This window comes from Salmo salar, chromosome 16 (assembly GCF_965601325.2).
Source record: "Salmo salar chromosome 16, fSalSal1, whole genome shotgun sequence".
NCBI classification, from domain to species: Eukaryota; Metazoa; Chordata; class Actinopteri; order Salmoniformes; family Salmonidae; genus Salmo; species Salmo salar.
The window spans coordinates 73,853,202-73,875,296 of record NC_138306.1 but is presented as its reverse complement, the minus strand read 5'-3'; the positions used below and the strand labels follow the sequence as shown (position 1 = coordinate 73,875,296).

Below are 22,095 nucleotides of genomic sequence, written 5' to 3'. Positions count from 1 at the left end.
GAAAGTTGGCATCCTATGACGTTGCCACGTTGAAAGTCACTGAGCTCTTCAGTACGGGCCATTCTACTGCCAATGTAGTCTATGGAGATTGCATGGCTGTGTGCTTGATTTTATACACCTGTCAGCAACAAGTGTGGCTGAAATAGCCGAATCCTCTCATTTGAAGGGGTGTTACTCTGTGTTATTCTGTAATGTCACATGTATTTCATGTACACTGTAATTGAGTGTTAATTCTTTAGTGATTAATAAATCCTATTAGTTGAATTGAGTAAATGCATTCCACATTTTACAGAGGAATTAATTGATTTACTATTTAGTAGGTCTATTGGTAGTTGTTATTAGGCTCTTTCTATAAATAGGGCGAATGTGTGACATTGGGATTAACATTTCTAAATGGTTTGAAACAAGATAAAAAAGGATTTTCATGCAGTTCCACATGTGTACCTAGAGGAATAAAAGGGAATACATGCAAATTAGCCCATTACTCCACCTATACAACAACACAGGACTAGGACTATAATCCTTTAAGTAGCGTTCATACAGACACTGGCAAGTCTAATTCAAGGACGTTCAGGGACGCTTTCAAGCACTTCATTTTAATTTTCAAGGACCTCAATGTTATGCAATTGTATAATTGATTTGCTAATACAGGAGTAGAAAAGGCCCGGCGCACTACTTTTCTGGAGAAAAAATAGCATTGCCAGCGCTGCAGATAGCTATTTGGTCCGCTAATACAGGACTTGTAAAGGCTCAGTGCACTACTTTGGGAAGAAAAACATTTATTTCCCTAGTCCCTCCCTACCCCCTCATCCAGGAGTCTATTTGGGATTAAGCACCCTCAGCACCCCTACTCCCCGTGGCTATGTAGATATTAGATCCAATGTGAATCCAGGTACTTCACCAGTTTAAGGAATGAGACACCAAAATATTCTGGACATTCCTCGCTGATAAGAGAATTATCTAATAAAGGTAAATGAATCAATAAACCATGATGAATTATTAGTCATACAGCATGGTTAATGAATAATCAATGTAATGATCAATGTAGTGATCGATTGGTCTGATTAGTTCCAGAAAGTCCAGGAACCACTGGAGAGGGAAAGAAATGTGTGTATGTAATTAGTGTAGAGAGCAGGGGACAGATGGTAAAGGGAGTAAAACAAGGGTTCCTAACCTTGAGGGAAAGGAACAGGCTGAGCTAGGTAGTGATAAACAGTGTGAGAAGTCAATGGGGGAAGCAGGTCACCAACAGTTTGTGTGTAAATGCATGTGCGTAAGTAAGCAAGAAATATAAAATGGCTGTTTTGTTATCCTGACCTCAGAACGTTCTCATGAATAAAGCCAAATGAACCTTTTGCAGAAAGCTGAGTCCTTGCCTAATTATTTAACCCATTGTCTTACAAACCGTGGGAATTAGTCAAGGCTTATTGATTATTGATTATTATCATCAAGATATAAAATTCCTTTAACACTCGCCAACACCTTTGCATGCGTTATCACAACAGCTGTTTGTCAATTGACTGTCATTTGGAAAATTACCTTCTGGATCAGATGATGATGTGTGAAAATATCATGGCATAACTAATCAGCTGGACACCAAATGTGCATCCAACAAGTATTATGCATAATTATTGAAGAACCACGTTAATGACAGTATCGATTTAGGTTTTAAGTATCAAGGTAAGGTGACTCTTTCGGGTCAGAAGCATTCGATTTTGCAATCAAATGCATCATTTTGGATTTGTGTGCCCATGAAAACTGTTTTCACCCCATAAGGAGACACAAAATGTTATGTAGTTACACTGCATTTCTGATATCTCTATACAAAAAAACTGTACAACAGCTAGATCCAGCAGTGTACAAGAGGGGGGAGTGACAATGTAAATTGTCCGGTGGTGATTTTTATGAATTGTTCAGCAGTCTAATGACTTGGGGGTAGCAGATTTTGAGGAGCCTTTTGGTCCTAGACTTGGCGCTCCGGTACCACTTGCCGTGCGGTAGCAGAGGAAACAGTCTATAACGTAGGTGACTGGAGTCTCTGACAATTTTATGGGCTTTCCTCTGACACCGCCTATTATGTAGGTCCTGGATGGCAGGAAGCTTGGCCCCAGTGATGTACTGGGCCATTCGCACTACCCTCTGCAGCGCCTTACGGTTAGATGCCGAGCAGTTGTCATACCAGGCGGTGATGCAACCGGTCAGGATGCTCTCGATGGTGCAGCTGTAGAACCTTTTGAGGATCTGGGGGCCCATGCCAAATCTTTTCAGTCTCCTGAGGGGGAAAAGGTTTTGTTGTGCCCTCTTCATGACTGTCTTGGTATGTTTGGACCATGATCATTCGTTGGTGATGTGGACACCAAGAAACTTGAAACTCTCGACCCGCTCCACTACAGCCCCGTCGATGTTAATAGGGGCCTGTTTGGCCCACCTTTTCCTGTAGTCCACGATCAGCTCCTTTGTCTTGCTCATGTTGAGGGAGAGGTTGTTGTCCTGGCACCACACTGCCAGTTCTCTGACCTCCTCCCTATAGGCCGTCTCATCGTTGTCGGTGATCAGGCCTACCACTGTTGTGTCGTCAGCAAACTTAATGGTGTTGGAGTCGTGTTTGGCCTCGCAGTCGTGGGTGTACAGGAAATACAGGAGGGGACTAAGTACACACCCCTGAGGAGCCCCAGTGTTAAGGATCAGTGTGGCAGACGTGTTGTTGCCTACTCTTACCACCTGGGGGCGGCCCGTCAGGAAGTCCAGGATCCAGTTGCAGAGGGAGGTGTTTAGTCCCAGAGTCCTTATCTTAGTTATGAGCTTCCTGGGCACTACGGTGTTGAACGCTGAGCTGTAGTCGATAATAAGCATTCTCACATACAGTACTGTGAATAAGTATTTGCCCCTTCCTGATTAATTCTTTTGCACATTTGTCACACTTAAATGTTTCAGATCAAACAAATTTTAATATTACACAAAGATAAGCCAAGTAAACCCAAAATGCAGTTAAGTGATAATTTTATTTATTAAGGGAAAAAAGCTATCCAAACCTTCATGGCCCAATGTGACAATGTAAGTGCCCCTCCTTGTTAAATCATGAATTTACTGTGGTTAATCACATTTTTTGGAAAGCTGAGTTCAATTTCGCTAGCCACACCCAGGCCTGATTACTGCCAGACCTGTTGAATCAAGAAATCACTTAAATAGAACCTGTCTGATAAAGTGAAGTAGGCCAAAAGATATCAAAAAGCAAAACATCATGCCGCGAGCCAAAGAAATTCAGGAACAGATGAGAAAAAGTAATTGACATCTATCAGTCTGGAAAGGGTTACAAAGCCATTTCTAAAGCTTTGGGACTCCAGCGAACCACAGTGAGAGCCATTATCCACAAATGGAGAACATTTGGAAAAGTGGTGAACCTTCTCAGGAGTGGCCGGCCTACCAAAACTACCCCAAGAGCGCAGCGACGACTCATCCAAGAGGTCACAAAAGAACCCACAACATCATCTAAAGACCCGCAGGCCTCACTTGCCTCAGTTAAGGTCAGTGTTCATGACTCAACCATAAGAAAGACACTGGGCAAAAAGTTGGCAGAGTTCAAAGGCGAAAACCACTGCTGACCAAAAATAACATAAATGCTCGTCTCACATTTGGCAAAAAACATCTTGATGATCACCAAGACTTTTGGGAAAGTATTCTGTGGACTGACGGGACAAAAGTTGAACTTTTTGGAAGGTGTGCGTCCCGTTACATCTGGCGTAAAAGTAACACAGCATTTCAGAAAAAGAACATCATACCAACAGTCAAATGTGGTGGTGGTAGCGTGATGGTCTGGGGGTGCTTTAGGACCTGGACGACTTGCTGTGATTGATGGAACCATGAATTCTGTTCTCTACCAAACAATCCTGAAGGAGAATGTCCGGCCATCAGTTCATGACCTCAAGCACACTTGGGTTGTGCAGCAGGACAATGATCCAAAACACACCAGCAAGTCCACCTCTGAATGGCTTAAAAAAAACAAAATGAAGGTTTTAGAGTGGCCTAGTCAAATTCCGGACTTGAATCCGATTGAGATGCTGTGGGGTGACCTTAAAATGGCGGTTCATGCTCGAAAACCCTCCAATGTGGCTGAATTAAAGCTATTCTGCAAAGAAGAGTGGGCCAAAATTCCTCCACAGCGATGTGAAAGACACATTGCCAATTATCGCAAACGCTTGATTGCAGTTGTTGCTGCTGAGGGTGGCACAACCAGTTATTAGGTTTAGGGGGCAATTACTTTTTCACATAGGGCCATGAAGGTTCAGATTGTTTTATTTATTACGGGAAAAAAGCTATCACTTAAACTGCATTTTGTGTTTACTTGGATTATCTTTGTGTAATATAAAAATTTGTTTGATCTGAAACATTTAAGTGTGACAAATGTGCAAAATAATAAGAAATCAGGAAGGGGGCAAATACTTTTTCACAGCACTGTAGGTGTTCCTTTTGTCCAGGTGAGAAAGGGCGGTGTGGAGTGAAATTGAGATTGTGTTATCTGTGAATCTGTTGGGGAGGTATGCAAATTGGAGTGGGACTAGGGTGTCCGGGAGGATGCTGTTGATGTGAACCATGACCAGCCTTTCAAAGCACTTCATGGCTACAGACGTGAGTGCTACGGGGTGGTAATCATTTAGACAGGTTACCTTCAATTCCTTGGGCACAGGGACTATGGTGGTCTGCTTGAAACATGTAAGTATTACAGACTCGGTCAGGGAAAGGTTGAAAATGTCAGTGAAGACACTTGACAGTTGGTCCGTGCATGCTTTGAGTACACGTCCCGGTAATCCGTCTGGCCCAGCGGCTTTGTGAATGTTGACCTGTTTAAAGGTTTTGTTCACATCGGCTACCAAGAGCGTTATCACAAATTTGTAACTAGCCTCTTAATACTTGCATAAAGGTGCAAGATAGACATGTTCATTATAGTCATACTGAGATGTGATGCGAGGGTCGTTGCCTTGACTAAGATTCTCCAGAGAAGTACAGGGCCTGTTGCATTTATTCACATGATAATGAAGTCAGATAGATGAATGTAGTTTATTATATTCAAAATTATTTTCATTCAATTACAGTATATCCAAAGTGTACTCTATTTTCATGTGGTGAAGTGTACTGCAGTATACTTCATGAGCATATACTTGATTTTCATATCACAATAAGTGTACTTCAGTAGACTTACAAAAAGTATACTTTCTTTTCATGTCTTCCAAAATGTTTTTAGTATACTTACAATAAATATACTAGAATATCATGTACTTCAAGGTACCAGATTTTCATGTAATGAGCGTGTTTGCTAAAAGCAAGACCACACTAGAAATCTGCCATACTTATTATTGTTCTCAATAAGGAAGTAGTTACCTTATATTTCCTTTAAGTTCTACTGGTTACCAAAAAAGAATGAGCGACAGGAGCATAATGGCTTTTGTTGGCTCTTCAATGAGGAAATACTTTCCAATATTCAACTACTTGCCTTTTCAAATAAAAGTATATCTGAATACTTACTTTGAAAGTAATTGCGATATTTTAAATAGTAATTTAACCCAAGTCTGGTTCCCCCTATACAATCCTTTCAGATATACACAAGTGATTAGGGGAGAAGGGTTAGGGGCTAGGGGCTAAGCACAAGTTTAGTTTTTATGATGAGGCCAATGTCTGTGTAAACAGACAAAATGCCATTTTATCTGAAGTGCTCTATTCATGGAAAATCCCATGGGGTAAATCCCAGTAGTTTTAAAACAAATCTCTACTTGTCTTCTTCCAATCATGGATTTTTAAAATATAGTGGAAGGGCTGCACCCCACTGCCATCAGGTGGCTAAAGCCTGTGTGTGTCTGCCCAAATCACCCATCTCACCACTCTCCCTCAAGTTGTCCTTTTTATGCATTCTATCCAACCCTCACAAATTCCATCCCTGCTTGCCCACTCACACACCACCCCCCCCCCCAAACACTACTGAATTCCAAAAACAAACTGCATCATTAGAAAACAATTTATTGAACATTTGCCACCAGACCTACAGTATCAGTTAAATACAGAGACAGCTTCAACCTGGAGCCGTTTCTATCCCTTCATCTTTAAACATCAGGGACAGACTCCTTTTACAAACCCTCCTCTCTCCTCAGTCATGCTCTCTGTAGCTACACACACAGACAGTGTGAGAATGTTACTTTATGAATCCCAAATCGATCCCTCCCTAGTCCGCCCCTACCCCTTCGTCCCGGAGTCTATTTGGGTTTCAGCAACTCTGTGCATAAATTCTTTTGGTTTTCTGTCTTCTAAAAGATAGTAGAATAGGGGTGCATCTCAATAATCTAACAAGATTTCCTATCCTCACACCGCTCCCTTCCTCTGCACTCATCTGTAAAGACTGGACAGGTGAAAGGTCATACCCAGTAGGGTTAGAACATCATATTACTTTCTCGTAGGAGAGGGAGACACTTGAGATGCACAGTAGGTAGTGAAAGCAGTTTCCATTCTGAAAGCATGATTAAGAAGCTATAGCAGATGTAGGAGGAAGTTGCCCCTAAACACTGACACAGGGTCAGATACAGTGAGATCCAAAATTATGTTTGCTGCTGTTGTTGTTATTTTGGCTCTGTACTTCAGCACTTTGGATTTGAAATTTTACAACGACAATGAGGTTAAAGTGCAGACTGTCATAGAATACACTTCTACGTTGATGTGGATGCTACCATGATAACGGATAATCCTGAATGCATCGTGAATAATGATGAGTGAGAAAGTTACAGATGCACAAATATCATACCCCTAAAACATGCTAACCTCTCACCATTACAATAACAGGGAAGGTTAGCATTTTATATCATACCCCTAAAACATGCTAACCTCTCACCATTACAATAACAGGGGAGGTTAGCATTTTGGGGGGTATGATATTTGTGCGTCTAACATCATTGTTCACAATTTATTCAGAATTATCCATAAGCATGATAGCTTCCACATTAATGTAGAAGAGTTTAGAAACATTCTATTCTTATTTACAATAAAAGTGACTCCAAAATGACAACACAATACTTACCATTCATTTCTATTGGGCACAAAATAATCTAAAACACAACCAAAACAAACCACAAATGCATCCAACAAATGTGTAGTCATTGTGTGCTATGAATATGGGACCAAATACTTTTTACTACTTTAATACACATAAGTGAATTTGTATCAAATACTTTTGGTCCCCTATAAATGGGGGGACTATGTACAAAAAGTGCTGTAATTTCTAAACAATTCACCCGATATGGCTGAAAATACCCTCAAACTAAAGCTGATGGTCTGCACTTTAACCTCCGTCATTGTATCATTTCAAATCCAAAGTGCTGGAGTACACAGCCAAAACAACAAAAAATGAAATACTTTTGGAGCTAACTGTATTCTTCATCCCAGTAACAGTTAAAGTTAGGATTGGGGAAAGGTAATCTGATCCTAGATATTTGGTTAGGGGCAACTTCTACCTTGAACCTAATGTAAAGTAATCACATTAATATATATTATCAAAAATGGCAATTAGTCTGATAAACGCCTCGTCTCCTCTACTTCTAACAAAACCAGGTGTGTGTTCAACAAGTAGGGCCAGGAAGATACCAGTATCACGATACTCATTAATACCGTGGCAAGAAACAAAACACAAAGCGGGTTTTAACATCTTTAGGAAAACAGCCCTAATGTTGGAAACAAATATCATTTTGTGGTCACATTTATATTCTAAGATATAGCACAGAATATTTTACATACAGCAAGTATTCATAGGACCAAAGAGTTGAGCCTGCCTCATGTTTTCATTTTTGCCATGGAAAAAATATTGACATACTGGTATCGTCACAGCCCGATCAACAAGACTGTCCCAAAACGTTAAATGCTGATTCAAACAATTAAACAGTAGCTAGGGATAACTAAAAAAGCTATCACATATGCTAGATTTTCGCCATTAAACATTCACTAACGTTAGCTAACAGTTTAAAAGCTGACGTATTTCACCGCTAACATCAGCCTTGTTGAACGCACTTCAAGGGTATAAATTAAAACTGTCCGATAAAATCAAGCCTCTATTTTACATTTAAATCTGGTAAAAGGTGCTCTCCGATCATATGCCATTTTTAATGTTGCTTCATTGGAAGATTGGACGGCCTCTCCAAGGCAACCCTACACACACGTTCAGACAAAGACACACAAACACAGGAGACATAGATTAGAAATCACTGGCCACTTTTAGAAATGGATCACTGGCCACTTTAATCATGTTCCGTATCTAGCATTACTCATCTCATATATATTCACACTATTCTATGGTATCTTAGTCACTTTTAAATTGTGTTTACATATTGCATCAACCATTTCATATGTATATACTATATTTTATTCTATACGACACAACTGACGGTTAAAAATCCATCTCCAGCACATCAGAGGCCGCTGCCTATAGGACATAGATCACTGGCCACTTCAAGGAAATGAAACACAAGCCACTTTTAATAAGGTATCTTGCATTACTCATCTCATGTTGGAACTGTACTCTATACTATTCTATGGTATCTTAGTCACTTTAATTGTTTGTACATATTGCATCAACCATCTCATATGTATATACTGTACTCTATAATATGCCACTATATCTTAGTCCAATGCCGCTCTGACATATAAACTCAGCAAAAAAAGAAACGTCCCTTTTTCAGGACCCTGTCTTTCAAAGATAATTTGTAAAAATCCAAATAACCACAGATCATTGTAAAGGGTTTAAACACTGTTTCCCATGCTTGTTTAATGAACAATAAACAATTAATGAACATGCACCTGTGGAATGGTCGTTAAGACACTAACAGCTTACAGACGGTAGGCAATTAAGGTCACAGTTAGGAAAACTTAGGACACTAAAAAGGCCTTTCTACTGACTCTGAAAAACACCAAAAGAAAGATGCCCAGGGTCCCTGCTCATCTGCGTGAACGTGCCTTAGGCATGCTGTAAGGAGGCATGAGGACTGCAGATGTGGCCAGGGCAATAAATTGCAATGTCCGTACTGTGAGACGCCTAAGACAGCTCTATAGGGAGACAGGACAGACAGCTGATCATCCTCGCAGTGGCAGACCACGTGTAACAACACCTGCACAGGATCGGTACATCCAAACATCACACCCGCGGGACAGGTACAGGATGGCAACAACAACTGCCCGAGTTACACCAGGAACACACAATCCCTCCATCAGTGCTAAGAGTCTCAGCCTATTGTGGACAGAGGCTGGACTGAGGGCTTGTAGGCCTGTTGTAAGGCAGGTCCTCACCAGACATCACCAGCAACAACGTCGCCTATGGGCACAGTCCAACCATCGCTGGACCAGACAGGACTGGCAAAAAGTGCTCTTCACTGACGAGTCACGTTTTTTTCTCACCACGGGTGATGGTCGGATTCGAGTTTATCGTCGAAGGAATGAGCGTTACACTGAGTCCTGTACTCTGGAGCGGGATCGATTTGGAGGTGGAGGGTCCGTCATGGTCTGGGACGGTGTGTCACAGCATCATCGGACTGAGCTGGTTGTCATTGCAGGCAATCTCAACGCTGTGCGTTACAGGGAAGACATCCTCCTCCCTCATGTGGTACCCTTCCTGCAGGCTCATCCTGACATGACCCTCCAGCATGACAATGCCACCAGCCATACTGCTCATTCTGTGCGTGATTTCCTGCAAGACAGGAATGTCAGTGTTCTGTCATGGCCAGCGAAGAGCCCGGATCTCCATCCCATTGAGCACGTCTGGGACCTGTTGGATCAGAGGGTGAGGGCTAGGGCCATTCCCCCCAGAAATGTCCGGGAACTTGCAGGTGCCTTGGTGGAAGAGTGGGGTAACATCTCACAGCAAGAACTGGTAAATCTGGTGCAATCCATGAGAAGGAGATGCATTGCAGTACTTAATGCAGCTGGTGGCCACACCAGATACAGACTGTTACTTTTGATTTTGACCCCCCCCCTTTGTTCAGGGACACATTATTCCATTTCTGTTAGTCACATATCTGTGGATCTTGTTCAGTTTGTCTCAGTTGTTGAATCTTGTTATGTTCATACAAATATTTACACATGTTAAGTTGGCTGAAAATAAACAGAGTTGACAGTGAGAGGACGTTTCTTTTTTTTGCTGAGTTTATGCATATACCAGCTGCTTAATGCAACTACTTTAAAACGATGGACGCCCTCAATGGCAATGTTCATGCAACAACAGGTTATATCCAACTAGAACTCTCTAACTATCTCTGTCTCACACACACCCCTATTGTACCTATATGACGGTCTTGAAGGTCTGCAGAATGAGGTTGGTTTGGTGAATCAGTCTGTTCGCACTGATGAACACGTTGATCGCCCTGGAAACAAGGATGGTTCATTTATATTGTTATTTAACGGCTGCAAATAAAACAAACACAATGTCAGCAAAACAGTTGTTTCAAAATAGCCCTGACATTTCAAACCTGCTTAAATAATTGATTTCTCATGGTCATCATAAAATAAAGGAGTAAGAACATTCCCACAACTGATATTATTAGAATGAATGTACACTGAACAAAATATAAACGCAACATGCAACAATTTCAAAGATTTTACTGAGTTCTAGTTCATATAAGGCAGTGGTCACCAACCGGTTGGTGGTGCGCTTGATTCTGAAGCCCTGCACACCGGCAGATCTGTGGCTAAATCGAGTGTGCCTACAGCTTCCAGCAAAGTTTGATACTAGCTACATGAGATTTCATAACTTTTAAAAACCAAGAGTAGAGAGAGACTGTCAAAGAATACAGCAAAGAGCTGCTGTTTTTATGAGTGAGTTCATGTTAAAGTTTTTATTCAACACTATTACAAAACATAAAACGTACTCTGTACTGCCACTCGCGCTGCAGCTGCAATTAATTAGTAGCCAAGTGTATCGATAGCCCTGCGTTTTTATTGTTATTAGCAGCTTGTCGTGTCTATTTTAATATGGAGGAATATTTCACTTCCTCTGGTCATAGGAACAACATGAATTTGTGCATGAGGCAGATGAGCTCCGGCTCGTTTTGCCATCAGTTGGAAGACGGTGTCCCCTACCTCAGTCTCACCTGAGGCAAGGAAGGAGAGATCAGGGACTGTGAGAGGCGGACCCTCTGCTGCTCTCTCCGCTGAGACTAATGCCGTGTTCAAAACAACTGGGAACTCAGAAATCTCAGACTTCCGACTTCAGTGCGTTCAAGACAACAGGGAACTCTGAAACAAAACTAGATGCAACTGGGGAAAATAGTTTTGAACTGGGGATTGAGTTGATCAGGCAGTTGATTGTGGCTAGTGGAATGTTGTCCAACTCCTTTTTAATGGCTGTGGAAAGTTGCTGGATTTGAAGAGAACTCGAACATGATGTCGTACAAGTCGTTCCTGAGCATCACAAACAGGTTCAATGGGTGACATGTCTCGTGAGTATGCAGGCCACGGAAGAACTGTGACATTTTCAGTTGCCAGGAATTGTGTACAGATCCTTGTGACATGGGGCCGTGCATTATCATGCTGAAACATGTGGTGATGGTGGCGGATGAATGGCAAGACAATGGGCCAGGATCTCGCCACGGTATCTCTGTGCATTCAAATTGCCATCGATAAAATGCAATTGTGTTCATTGTCCGTAGCTAATGCCTGCCCATATCATAACCCCACCGTCACCATGGGGTACTCTGTTCACAACGTTGACGTCAGCAAACCGCTCGCCCACACAATGCCACCATGGGGCTCTCTGCCATCTGCCCGGTACAGTTGAAACGGGGATTCATCTGGGAAGAGCACACTTCTCCAGCGTGCCAGTGACCATCGAAGGTGAGCATTTTCCCACTGAAGTCTGTTACGACGCCAAACTGCAGTCAGATCAAGGCCCTGGTGGAGGACGCCGAGCATGCAGATGAGCTTCCCCGAGACGGTTTCAGTTTGTGCAGAAATTCTTTGGTTTTGCAAACCCACCGTTTCACCAGCTGTCCAGGTGTCTGGTCTCAGACGTACCCTCAGGTGAAGAAGCTGGATGTGGAGGTCCTGGGCTGGCGTGGTTTAATGTAGTCTGCGGTTGGACGCACTGCCAAATTCCCTGGGCTGGCGTGGTTTCATGTTGTCTGAGATTGGGGGGAATTTCTGCAGTCAGCATGCCAATTGCACTCATGACTGTGGCATTGTGTTGTGTGACAAAACTGCACATTTTAGAGTGGCCCTTTATTGTCCCCAGCACAAGGTGCACCTGTGTAATGGTCATGGTGTTAAATCACCTTCTTGATATGCCATACCTGTCAGGTGGATGGATTATCTTGGCAAAGAAGAAATGCTCACTAACAGGGATGTAAACACATTTGTGCACAACATTTGAAAGAAATTAGCTTTTTGTGCCTATGAAACATTTCTGGGATCTTTTATTTTAGCTCATGAAACACGGGACCAACACTTTATATGTTGCGTTTATATTTTTGTTCAGTGTATTTTTGCTGTGGGTTTAGTAAGTGCTGTTTTGTGAAGGGGAAAAAAAATCCCCCAATCACAATTCACTGCTTTCGATGAACATATCTATCTATTCAGCTTCCTTATGAATCTACTCCACACAACTCACTTTCCATCTTTGAAGTAGGTTTTGAGAGTGTCGCTGAAGCTTTTGGAGTATTTGACAAACTCCTTTTTCTGATGCTCAAGAGCCTGGACACACAGAAAAGAGACAGACAGATGTGAACATCGCCTTCACAATGATATCAGCTCTCCTTGCAGCCATTGATCACATTAAAGATAAGGAAGAAACACACTGAGTGTACAAAACATTAGGAACACCTTCCTAATATTGAGTTGCAACCCCTTTTGCCCTCAGAACAGCCTCAATTCGTCAGGACATGGACTCTACTAGGATGTCGACAGCGTTCCACAGGGATGCTGGCCCATGTTGACTCCAATGCTTCCCACAGTTGTGTCAAGTTGACTGGATGTCTTTTGGCTGGTGGACCATTCTTGATACACACAGGAAACTATTGAACGTGAAACTCAGCAGCGTTGCAGTTCTTGACACCCTCAAACTTGTGCGCCTGGCACCTACTACCATACCCTGGTTAAAGGCACTTCAACATTTTTTCTTACCCATTCACCCTCTGAATGGCGCACATACACAATCCATGTCCTTCTTTAACCCGTCTCCTCCCATTCATCTACACTGATTGAAGTCCATTTAACAAGTGACATCAATAAGGGATCATAGCTTCTGTGACAGACTGACCAGGTGATATATATTACGTCATGGAAAGAGCTGTTTTGTCCACTCAGTGTATATTCCACATCTCTGTGTGTCTTACCCTACGGTTCTGGTAGTGGTATTTCTTAAAGACGTTATTGACTGTATCCAGGAGCTCCTTTATAGCGCTGGCGATGTCTCTATGGAAAAGAACAACCAACACCAATCAAGAAGCAGGATGTCAAGGACATGCTAATGAAGGTGTGTGTGTATACTAGGGATGCAACGGTACACAGTATGTTGTCGAACCGTTCGGTACGCCCCCTACGGTTCAATACGCACACGTGAACCGGACAATTATGATATGCCTGTCATTTTCCAAAACATGCTTATTGCGCTGCAGACTACACGCACGTTGTACATTCAGATCCACAGAATTAGACACGCAGCTTGTGAACAGGCAAGGAAGACAACTGCTTGGGGCTCCAGGCCGTTAGGGGGCTCCTGAGGGCTGGCAAACTTTGCTCCACAGCAATGTCTCAAAATGTGGCAACCGCAGTGACCGCAAACCCTTCCCCTTAAAACAACCAATGGACAATTTGCAATGACATCTCAGTAGGAAACCTCCCTAAAGGGGCCCCATGAAGAGAGGGGAAACTAAAAAAAGAATATTCTCTCAGATCCAATGTGACAATGGCGAGTGCTAGAGACAGAGGGAAGCAAATTTGAATAGGCACCGCCGTCTTTCAAATCCGCTGTGTGGGAACATTTTGGATTCAGCGTTCAATACGATGACGAGGGTAAGAAGACCGTAAACAAACAAAGTAGTCTGCAAGCATTGTTTTGCCACTGTCGGCTACTCGAGTGGAAACACTTCTAACATGATGTGTCATTTACGTGGCCATCACCCGGGCCGTATCCCATGCAGGTGGAGCTGGAGCAAGGAGAGTCCAAAGGTTAGCGAAAAACACAATCTCTCGCGGCTGCCTTCCAACAACAATTTGCGACAAATTCAGAAAAACATAAAGGAATAACGAAAGCAGTGGGAGTATTCATAGCCAAAGATTTTATTGCCTACGCAGGTATGTACCCTGTTTATTTAAAATCGAGAAGGCAAAGCACCTACAGGTTGTCAAAGCTAAGAAGCACTTTAAATTTTAATGTTTTTCTCCCCTTGATTTCAAGTAGAGACAGAAACCAGGCCTAGTCAGACATGCTGCCATTTTTCTGAACAGAAAGTTTTATTTGTCTATAGGCAAAATAAAGAGTTCATTGTTTAATCTATTTTTTTTCTGGAAAAATAAAGATACCGAAACCGTACCGTTAACCACAAAGCGTGATACATACCGAACCGTGGGCCCACTGTACCGTTACATCCGAAGTGTATACTGTGTGCGTGTACTCACTTAATTGTCTGAAGGAAGCGTACCCTGTCGTTGATCTCGTCAGGTATCTTACTGAGGATGTGTTTCAGAGCTCTGGATTTCTCATTTAGGTCCTGGAACTCCTGCTCTGGCCTGTCCACTAAGAACTCTACACACACACACACACACACACACACACACACACACACACACACACACACACACACACACACACACACACACACACACACACACACACACAAACAATAGGACATAGGAGTATATTTTAATAAACAACTATAAACATACTGAAGCCCTTGTAAGCAGATGCTTAGTGCTGGTACTTTTCTACACACACACCTTCCACGTCATCTGCAGCCATGCGCAGCAGAGACTCTGTGTAGTTTATCTGAACATTTTTCTTCTCCAGAATTTTCATTATGATGTCCTGAGTTAGGCCTGGGTTCTCCCTCTCCGCCTAGCAACACAAACACACGCACATACAAAAACACACAGTTACATCTGCTGATTATTCAAGCTGCCCATCCTTGATTTAGACTACTGACATGCAACCAGAGCCCAAGGGTTACGTAAGGGCAAAGGTCATACGTTTATGAGGTAAGGGGTCCTGTGTTGGTGTGTCTTACCTTGATAAAAGCTGCTCTCAGAGTCTGGGCAGCTGACAAGTTGATCCTCTCCAGCTGCCAAACCAACACACACATTGTTAGGGGCTGACAAGAACACACACTCATACAGGGTTCCACATACAGGGCTGCCTGCTGGTCCGGGGAGGTTTTGGAAGTCCTCCAGCCCAGTCAATCATCCACGCCAGTGAAAAAAATTCTAGTATTGTTATTTTCAATCAAGGCTATATAATTGATGAAAAAAACAGGAATTCCTGAAGCTGCTAGTTCGTTATGTAGATTATTTATCTCACACGGGCCGCACACATAGCCTCGTTTGAGCGGAATCATCTGTCGGGCAGCAAGAGCGCGCAGCTCTCAACTGTCCTGATTCTTTTGGAAAACGTTTTGTCTGTTGCAAAACATTTTGCTACAGACACCATTTATTCCAAACGCTCTTCAATGTAAAAGCTGCTGGGTTCTTAAACGGAAGTTGTACCATAGTCCCATGAACCAACACCACAGTCGCTTCCAAGCTCAAGACCCTGGGACTATACACCTACCTCCGCAATTGGATCCTGGAATTCCTGAAGGGCCACCCCCAAGTGGTAGCAACAACACATCCGGCACGCTGATCATCAACACGGGGGCCCCTCACCTGTACTCCCTGTTCACCCACGACTGCGTGGCCGTGCATGACTCCAACACCATTATCAAGTTTGCTGACAACACAGCGGTTGTACGACTGATCACCGAAGACGGTGACGCAGCATATAGGGAGGAGGCAAAGAGACCTGACAGCGTGGTGCCAGGACAACAACCTCTCCCTCAACATCAGCAAGACAAAGGAGCTGACCGTGGACTACAGGAAACGGAGACGGCGAGTATGCCCCCATCCACAGATGGGGCTGTAGTGGAGCAGGTCGAGAGCTTCAAGTTCCTCAGTGTCCACATCACTAAGGAATTATCACGGTCCACACACACCCACACAGTTGTGAAAAGGGCATGACAGCGCCTGCCCTCAGGAGGCTGAAAAGATTTGGCCTGCACCATTGAGAGCATCTTGACGGGCTGCAACACCACTTGGTACGGCAACTGCAAGGCACCTGACCTACACAGGGTGGTGAGTACGGCCCAGTACATCACTAGGGCCAAGCTTCCTGCCATCCAGAACCTCTATACCAGGCGGTGTCAGAGGAAGGCCCTAAAAATTGTCAAAGACTCCAGCCACCCCAGTCATAGACTGTTCTCTCTGCCATCACACGGCAAGCAGTAGCGGAGTACCAAGTCTAGGTCCAAAAGGCTTCTTAACAGCTTCTACCCCCAAGCCATAAGACTCCTGAACAGCTAATCAAAGGGCTACCCAGATGCCTCTTTTACGTTGCTGCTACTCTCTGTTTATAATCTATGCATGGTCACGTTAACTCTACCTACATGTACATATCACCTCAATTACCTCGACTAACCGGTGCCCCCGCACATTGACTCTGTACCGGTACCCCCTGTATATAGCCTCGCTTGTTATTTTACTGCTGCTGTTTAATTATTTGCTACTTTATTTTCTATTTTTCACTTAACACTTATTTTTAGTTATTTCTTTGAAACTTCTTAAAGCATTTTTGGGTAAGGGCTCGTAAGTAAGCATTTCACTGTAAGGTCTACACCTCTTGTATTTGGCGCATGTGACAAATAAAATATTATTTTGATTTGATAATGATTCTCTACCCTATACTTGCTTGTTTTGTCACAAACTGAAATTAGGTGAACTATTCGACTTTTAGCAACCAGGAAATAGCGGAGCGATTTCTGCATAGTGCATCTTTAACTCTGCATTGTTGGAAAAGAAAGAACCTGTAAGTAAGAATTTCACTTTTAGTCAGTGGTGTAAAGTACTTAAGTAAAAACACTTTAAAGCACTACTTAAGTCGTTTTTTGGGGTATCTGTACGTTACTATTTAAATTTTGGACAACTTTTACTTCACCATATTCCTAAAGAAAATGATGTACCTTTTACTCCTTACATTTTCCCTGACACCCAAAAGTACTCGTTACATTTTGATAGGAAAATGGTCCAATTCATCCACTTATCAAGAAAACATCCTTGGTGCCTCTGATCTGGCGGACTCACTAAACACAAATGCTACATTTGTAAATTAATATCTAAGTCTTGGAGTGTGCCCCTGGCTATCCGTACATTTAAAAAAAAAACAAGAAAACGTGCCGTCTGGTTTGCATAATAAGGAATTTGAAAATATTTACACTTTTACTTTTGATACATAAGTATATTTTAGCAATTCTGTTTACTTTTAATACTTAAGTATATTTAAAACCAAATACTTTTAGACTAACTCAAGTAGTATTATTGGTCACTTTCACTTGAGTCATTTTCTATTAAGGCATCTTTACTTTTACTGAAGTATGACATTTGAGTACTTTTTCCACCACTGCTTTTAGTCTACACCTGTTGTTTACCAAGCATCTGACAAATACAATTAAAATGAACTACAAATCAAATTGTATGGTTTCCACGCATTGCCATTCCAATCTGAATAGTTTGCGAAGTGTTTGGCACAAGCCTGCTACGTTAGGTTAAGCACAAGTTCCACATCTATAAATTAGAAATTCTTCCAAGCTCTAAAGTGGAGTGAAGTCCATAGGGTTCCAGATTACAACTTCTTCCAGCCACTCGTTTTTATTTTATTTTATAAAGAGACACGGCTGAACTACAACTTCTGTTTAAGAACAAAATGGAAATCAACAACATTTGGAGTAAACGGTTTCTGTTGTGAAAGGTTTTCCGAATAGCACGTGAAAACGGCATAAGAACTGTTGTGGACTTAGAACATCCCAAATTTTTTGTTTTACTATAAGAAAAAGTGTGATTTAGAGAGTGAAAACCATAAAAACACTATAGGAAAACTCAGAAACCCGGAAAAACAAAACCTGGAAAACGGAATTCAGTGTAAGATATAACAGTTAAAGGGCCCTAGAACTGACTGTTCAAAATCACTAACAAGAATACCCTTTTTGAGATTTGATTGTTTTGAGATGAAAAATAAAACTTGCGCAATGTAAATATTATATTGTCAAGTTAAAATGTTATTATTTGTGTATGGAGAGTAGGTTATAGGCTATGCGCTAGCTTGCTCAGCTCACAAATTAAAGATAAAATCCCCTGATATTTAGATGATGCACACATCATCCACTATCCTTTGAGATCTTGGCCCTGGCCAGTATGTTTTAAATTTGGACAAATAGCTTTCTGTTCGCACTGGCCCGGTGTGCCACTGGAAAATGTACCTGAATCTACATTAGACAAAACGCACACACAGTACCTCGTTAAAAACTGGGTACATGACAGCGTATAGCGTCATGGAGACCATGGAGTTTGTCTCGGTTTCAATCCTCATCTCTTCCATGGTCATCCTCCAAGGAGGTGCAGAGATAGGCAGCAACACACACTCACTTTTTCCTCTCTTTCACACACTCACACACACACAGAGAGAGAGAGAGAAGTTCCAAGAGTCCCCAGAGTGACAAGAGCCTAGAGAGAGAGAGAGAGAGAGAGAGAGAGAGAGAGAGATTTGTGACCTGTTGCCACAAGGGCAACCATTGAAGAACACACACAATTGTAAATACAACACATATTTATGTTTATTTATTTTCCCTTTTGTACTTTAACTATTTGCACATCATTTTAACACTATACATAGCTATATGACGTTTTAAATGTCTCTATTCCTTCGAAACTTTTGTGAGCAATGTTTACTGTTCATTTGATTGTTTATTTCACGTTTGCCAAAGCAAGTGAAATGGATGTAAACATGTTAACATATGTTTCCCATGCCAATAAAGCCCTTTGAATTGAATTGAGAGAGCTTTGTCTATGTTGTCAGGTAGACAGACCTAAGGCGTTATTAACTTCCTCTTCTACTGTGACATGATTAGCTACCGTACACAAGAACGTTACCATGTAAACATGTTCGGTTCCTAAGAAGCTAGCTAACTTAGCTGTAACACATGCTTGCTAAATTTAGTTACCAAAGTTTGGTAACTAACTAGCTAGCTAGTTGGCAGATTATGTCAATTTAGGCGGACCTTTAACTGTGAAAATCACCTAGCCATATAGCTAACGTTAACTAGCTACATTACCTATCAGTATCATGCTACTGTAGCTAACACGTTAGTGACGCTTGAGCAACTCGCAAATGTGTGGCCTATGCACTGTCATTCAGTAGAGATGCGTCTAACGATTAAATGGTGGTTATCTTAACTAACCACAGATAGTTACCTTTATTTTCGCCGTTCTAATAACCAGAATGTCTGGTTAGCTGCACTGTTATCATCAACGTCTCCTTCGGCAACACAAAAATTAAATACTTCCGGGTCACGGAATTTTGGAAACGCTCTATATAAAAGTCTCCTACATAATGGTAGAAAAGTGTCAATAACCTCTATTATTCACGATACATTCAAAATAAATGTCTAAACATGAACAATGATTCACATTTGTTCATATTTAAGTGGCATTTGCATTAAATGTTCCAAAGTCGAATAAATGCCCGCAATGAGCTGAGCAAGCTATACACAATAGCTCTAGAGCAAAAACTATTGAAGGTGCCGCAGTAAAAGTATTGTAGGGAATACTCAGTAGGGTCTGTAGAATGTATAAACGGTGTCATTTCATGGGCCACTGGCCTTTTACTTTTATTTTGTGCTCCCAAGTGGTGCAGCGGTCTAATGCACTGCATCTCAGTGCTAAAGGTGTCATTACAGATACCCTGGTTCAAATCCAGGCTGTATCACAGCCAGCTGTGATTGGGAGTCCCATAGGGTGGTGCACAATTGGCCCAGCGTCGTCTGGGTTTGGCCGGTGTAGGCTGTCATTGTAAATAACAATTTGTTCTTAGCTGACTTGCATAGTTAGATAAAGGTTACAGACACCCATTCCACTGTATGTGGCTTACAAAGCAAAAACTATTCTAGGTGCAGCAGTAAAAGGGTTGTAGGGAATGCTCAGTAGGATCTGTAGAATGAATATATGGTGCAATTTCATGGGCCATGGAATTATATGGAGTGTTGCTGGCCTTTTACTGTGGTCAAATAGCTTAAAATGGGGTGTCTGGATACTATATAGCACAGTCGCACTATACAAATATAGCACAGTATGGGCAAAACGATCAATTGCGTGTCAATAAAACCAGTGTCCAGCCTACTCACCACAGTCCTTAGAATACAAAACAGGTGAGTCTTTATAAAAAGCTAGTGCATAGAAAGTGTTACTGGACTTTTATGTGGTCAAACAATTTACAGGCAAAACGATTCATTATGCCGATGTAAAAGTGGGGTGGGGGAGTACTCAGTAGGGTCTGTAGAATCTACACTATATATTAAAACGTATGTGGACCTACCTTCAAATTAGTGAATTCCACTATTTCAGCCACACCCATTTCTAACAGGTGTATAAAATCGAGCACACAGCCATGCAATCTCCACAGACTACATTGTCAGTAGAATGGCCTTACTGAAGAGCTCAGTGGCTTTCAAAGTGATACCATCATAGGAAGCCACCTTTCCAACAAGTCAGTTTGTCAAATTTCAGCCCTGCTAGAGCTACCCTAGTCAACTGTAAGTGCTGTTATTGTGAAGTGGAAACATCTAGGAGCAACAACGGTTCAGCAGTGAAGTGGTAGAACACACAAGCTCACAGAACAGAATCGCCGAGTGCTGAAGCGCATAGCACGTAAAAATCGTTGGTCCTCGGTTGCAAAACTCACTACGAGTTCCAAACTCCCTCTGGAAGTGACATCAGCACAAGAATTGTTCATCAGGAGCTTCATGAAATGGGTTACCATGGCCGAGCAGCCGCACACAAGCCTAAAATCACCATGCGCAATGCCAAGCGTCGGCTGGAGTGGTGTAAAGCTCGCCACCATTGGACTCTGGAACAGTGTAAATGCATTATCTGGAGTGATGAATCACGTTTCACCATCTGGCAGTCCGATGGACGAATCTGGGTTTGGCGGATGCCAGAAGAACGCTACCTGCCGAATGCATAGTGCCAACTGTAAAGTTTGCTGGAGGAGGAATAATGTTCTAGGGCTGTTTTTTATGGTTTGGACTAGGCACTTTGATCCAGTGAAGGGAAATCTTAACACTACAGCATACAATGACATTCTAGACGATTCTGTGCTTCCAACTTTGTGGCAACAGTTTGAGGGAAGCCCTTTCCTGTTTCAACATGACAATATCACCGTGCGCAAAGCGAGGTCCATACAGAAATGGTTTGTCGAGATCGGTGTGGAAAAACTTGACTGGCCTGCACAAAGCCCTGACTTCAACCCCATCGAACACCTTTGGGATAAATTAGAACGCTGACTGCGAGCCAGGCCTAATCGCCCAACATTAGTGCCCGACCTCACAAATGCTCTTGTGGCTGAATGGAAGCAAGTCCCCGCAGCAATGTTCCAACATCTAGTGGAAAGCCTTCCCAGAAGAGTGGAGGCTGTTATGGCAGCAAAGGGGGGACCAACTCCATATTAATGCCGATGATTTTGGAATGAGATGTTTGACCAGCAGGTGTCCACATACTTTTGGTAATGTAGTGTATCTACTATATGGTGTAATTTCATAGGGATCTGAATAATACGGAGTGTTGCTAGCCTTCTACTGTGGTCAAACTGCTTAGAATGGAACCACTGGACACTATATGGTATGAACAAACCAATCAGATCGCACAACTTAAAGACTTGTGTCCAATGAGAGGCTGTAAGAGGCTGCTCAATGTGTCTGTGTGTGTCACTGTGTGTGTTGGTGTTTGTTGCTCCTCTGATGTTGCATGGGTATGTGTTTTAAATTATACTAATTGAACTGTTCTGGAAGC

At 42.3% G+C, this 22,095-nt stretch overlaps 1 protein-coding gene across 1 annotated transcript; it reads right to left on the bottom strand.

The window, feature by feature from the left end:
• Positions 1–7,892: 7,892 nt before the first annotated feature.
• LOC106574489 (programmed cell death protein 10-B) lies at positions 7,893–19,765 on the bottom strand. Its single transcript, XM_014150400.3, has 9 exons — positions 19,504–19,765; positions 18,548–18,756; positions 15,237–15,290; positions 14,950–15,067; positions 14,632–14,758; positions 13,347–13,425; positions 12,623–12,705; positions 10,301–10,382; positions 7,893–8,178 (listed from the first exon to the last, which is right to left on the bottom strand). Exons 2-8 carry the CDS (start codon positions 18,635–18,637, stop codon positions 10,301–10,303), a joined length of 633 nt encoding a protein of 210 aa, XP_014005875.1. The 5' UTR covers positions 18,638–18,756; positions 19,504–19,765; the 3' UTR covers positions 7,893–8,178.
• Between the last annotated feature and the right edge of the window lie 2,330 nt (positions 19,766–22,095).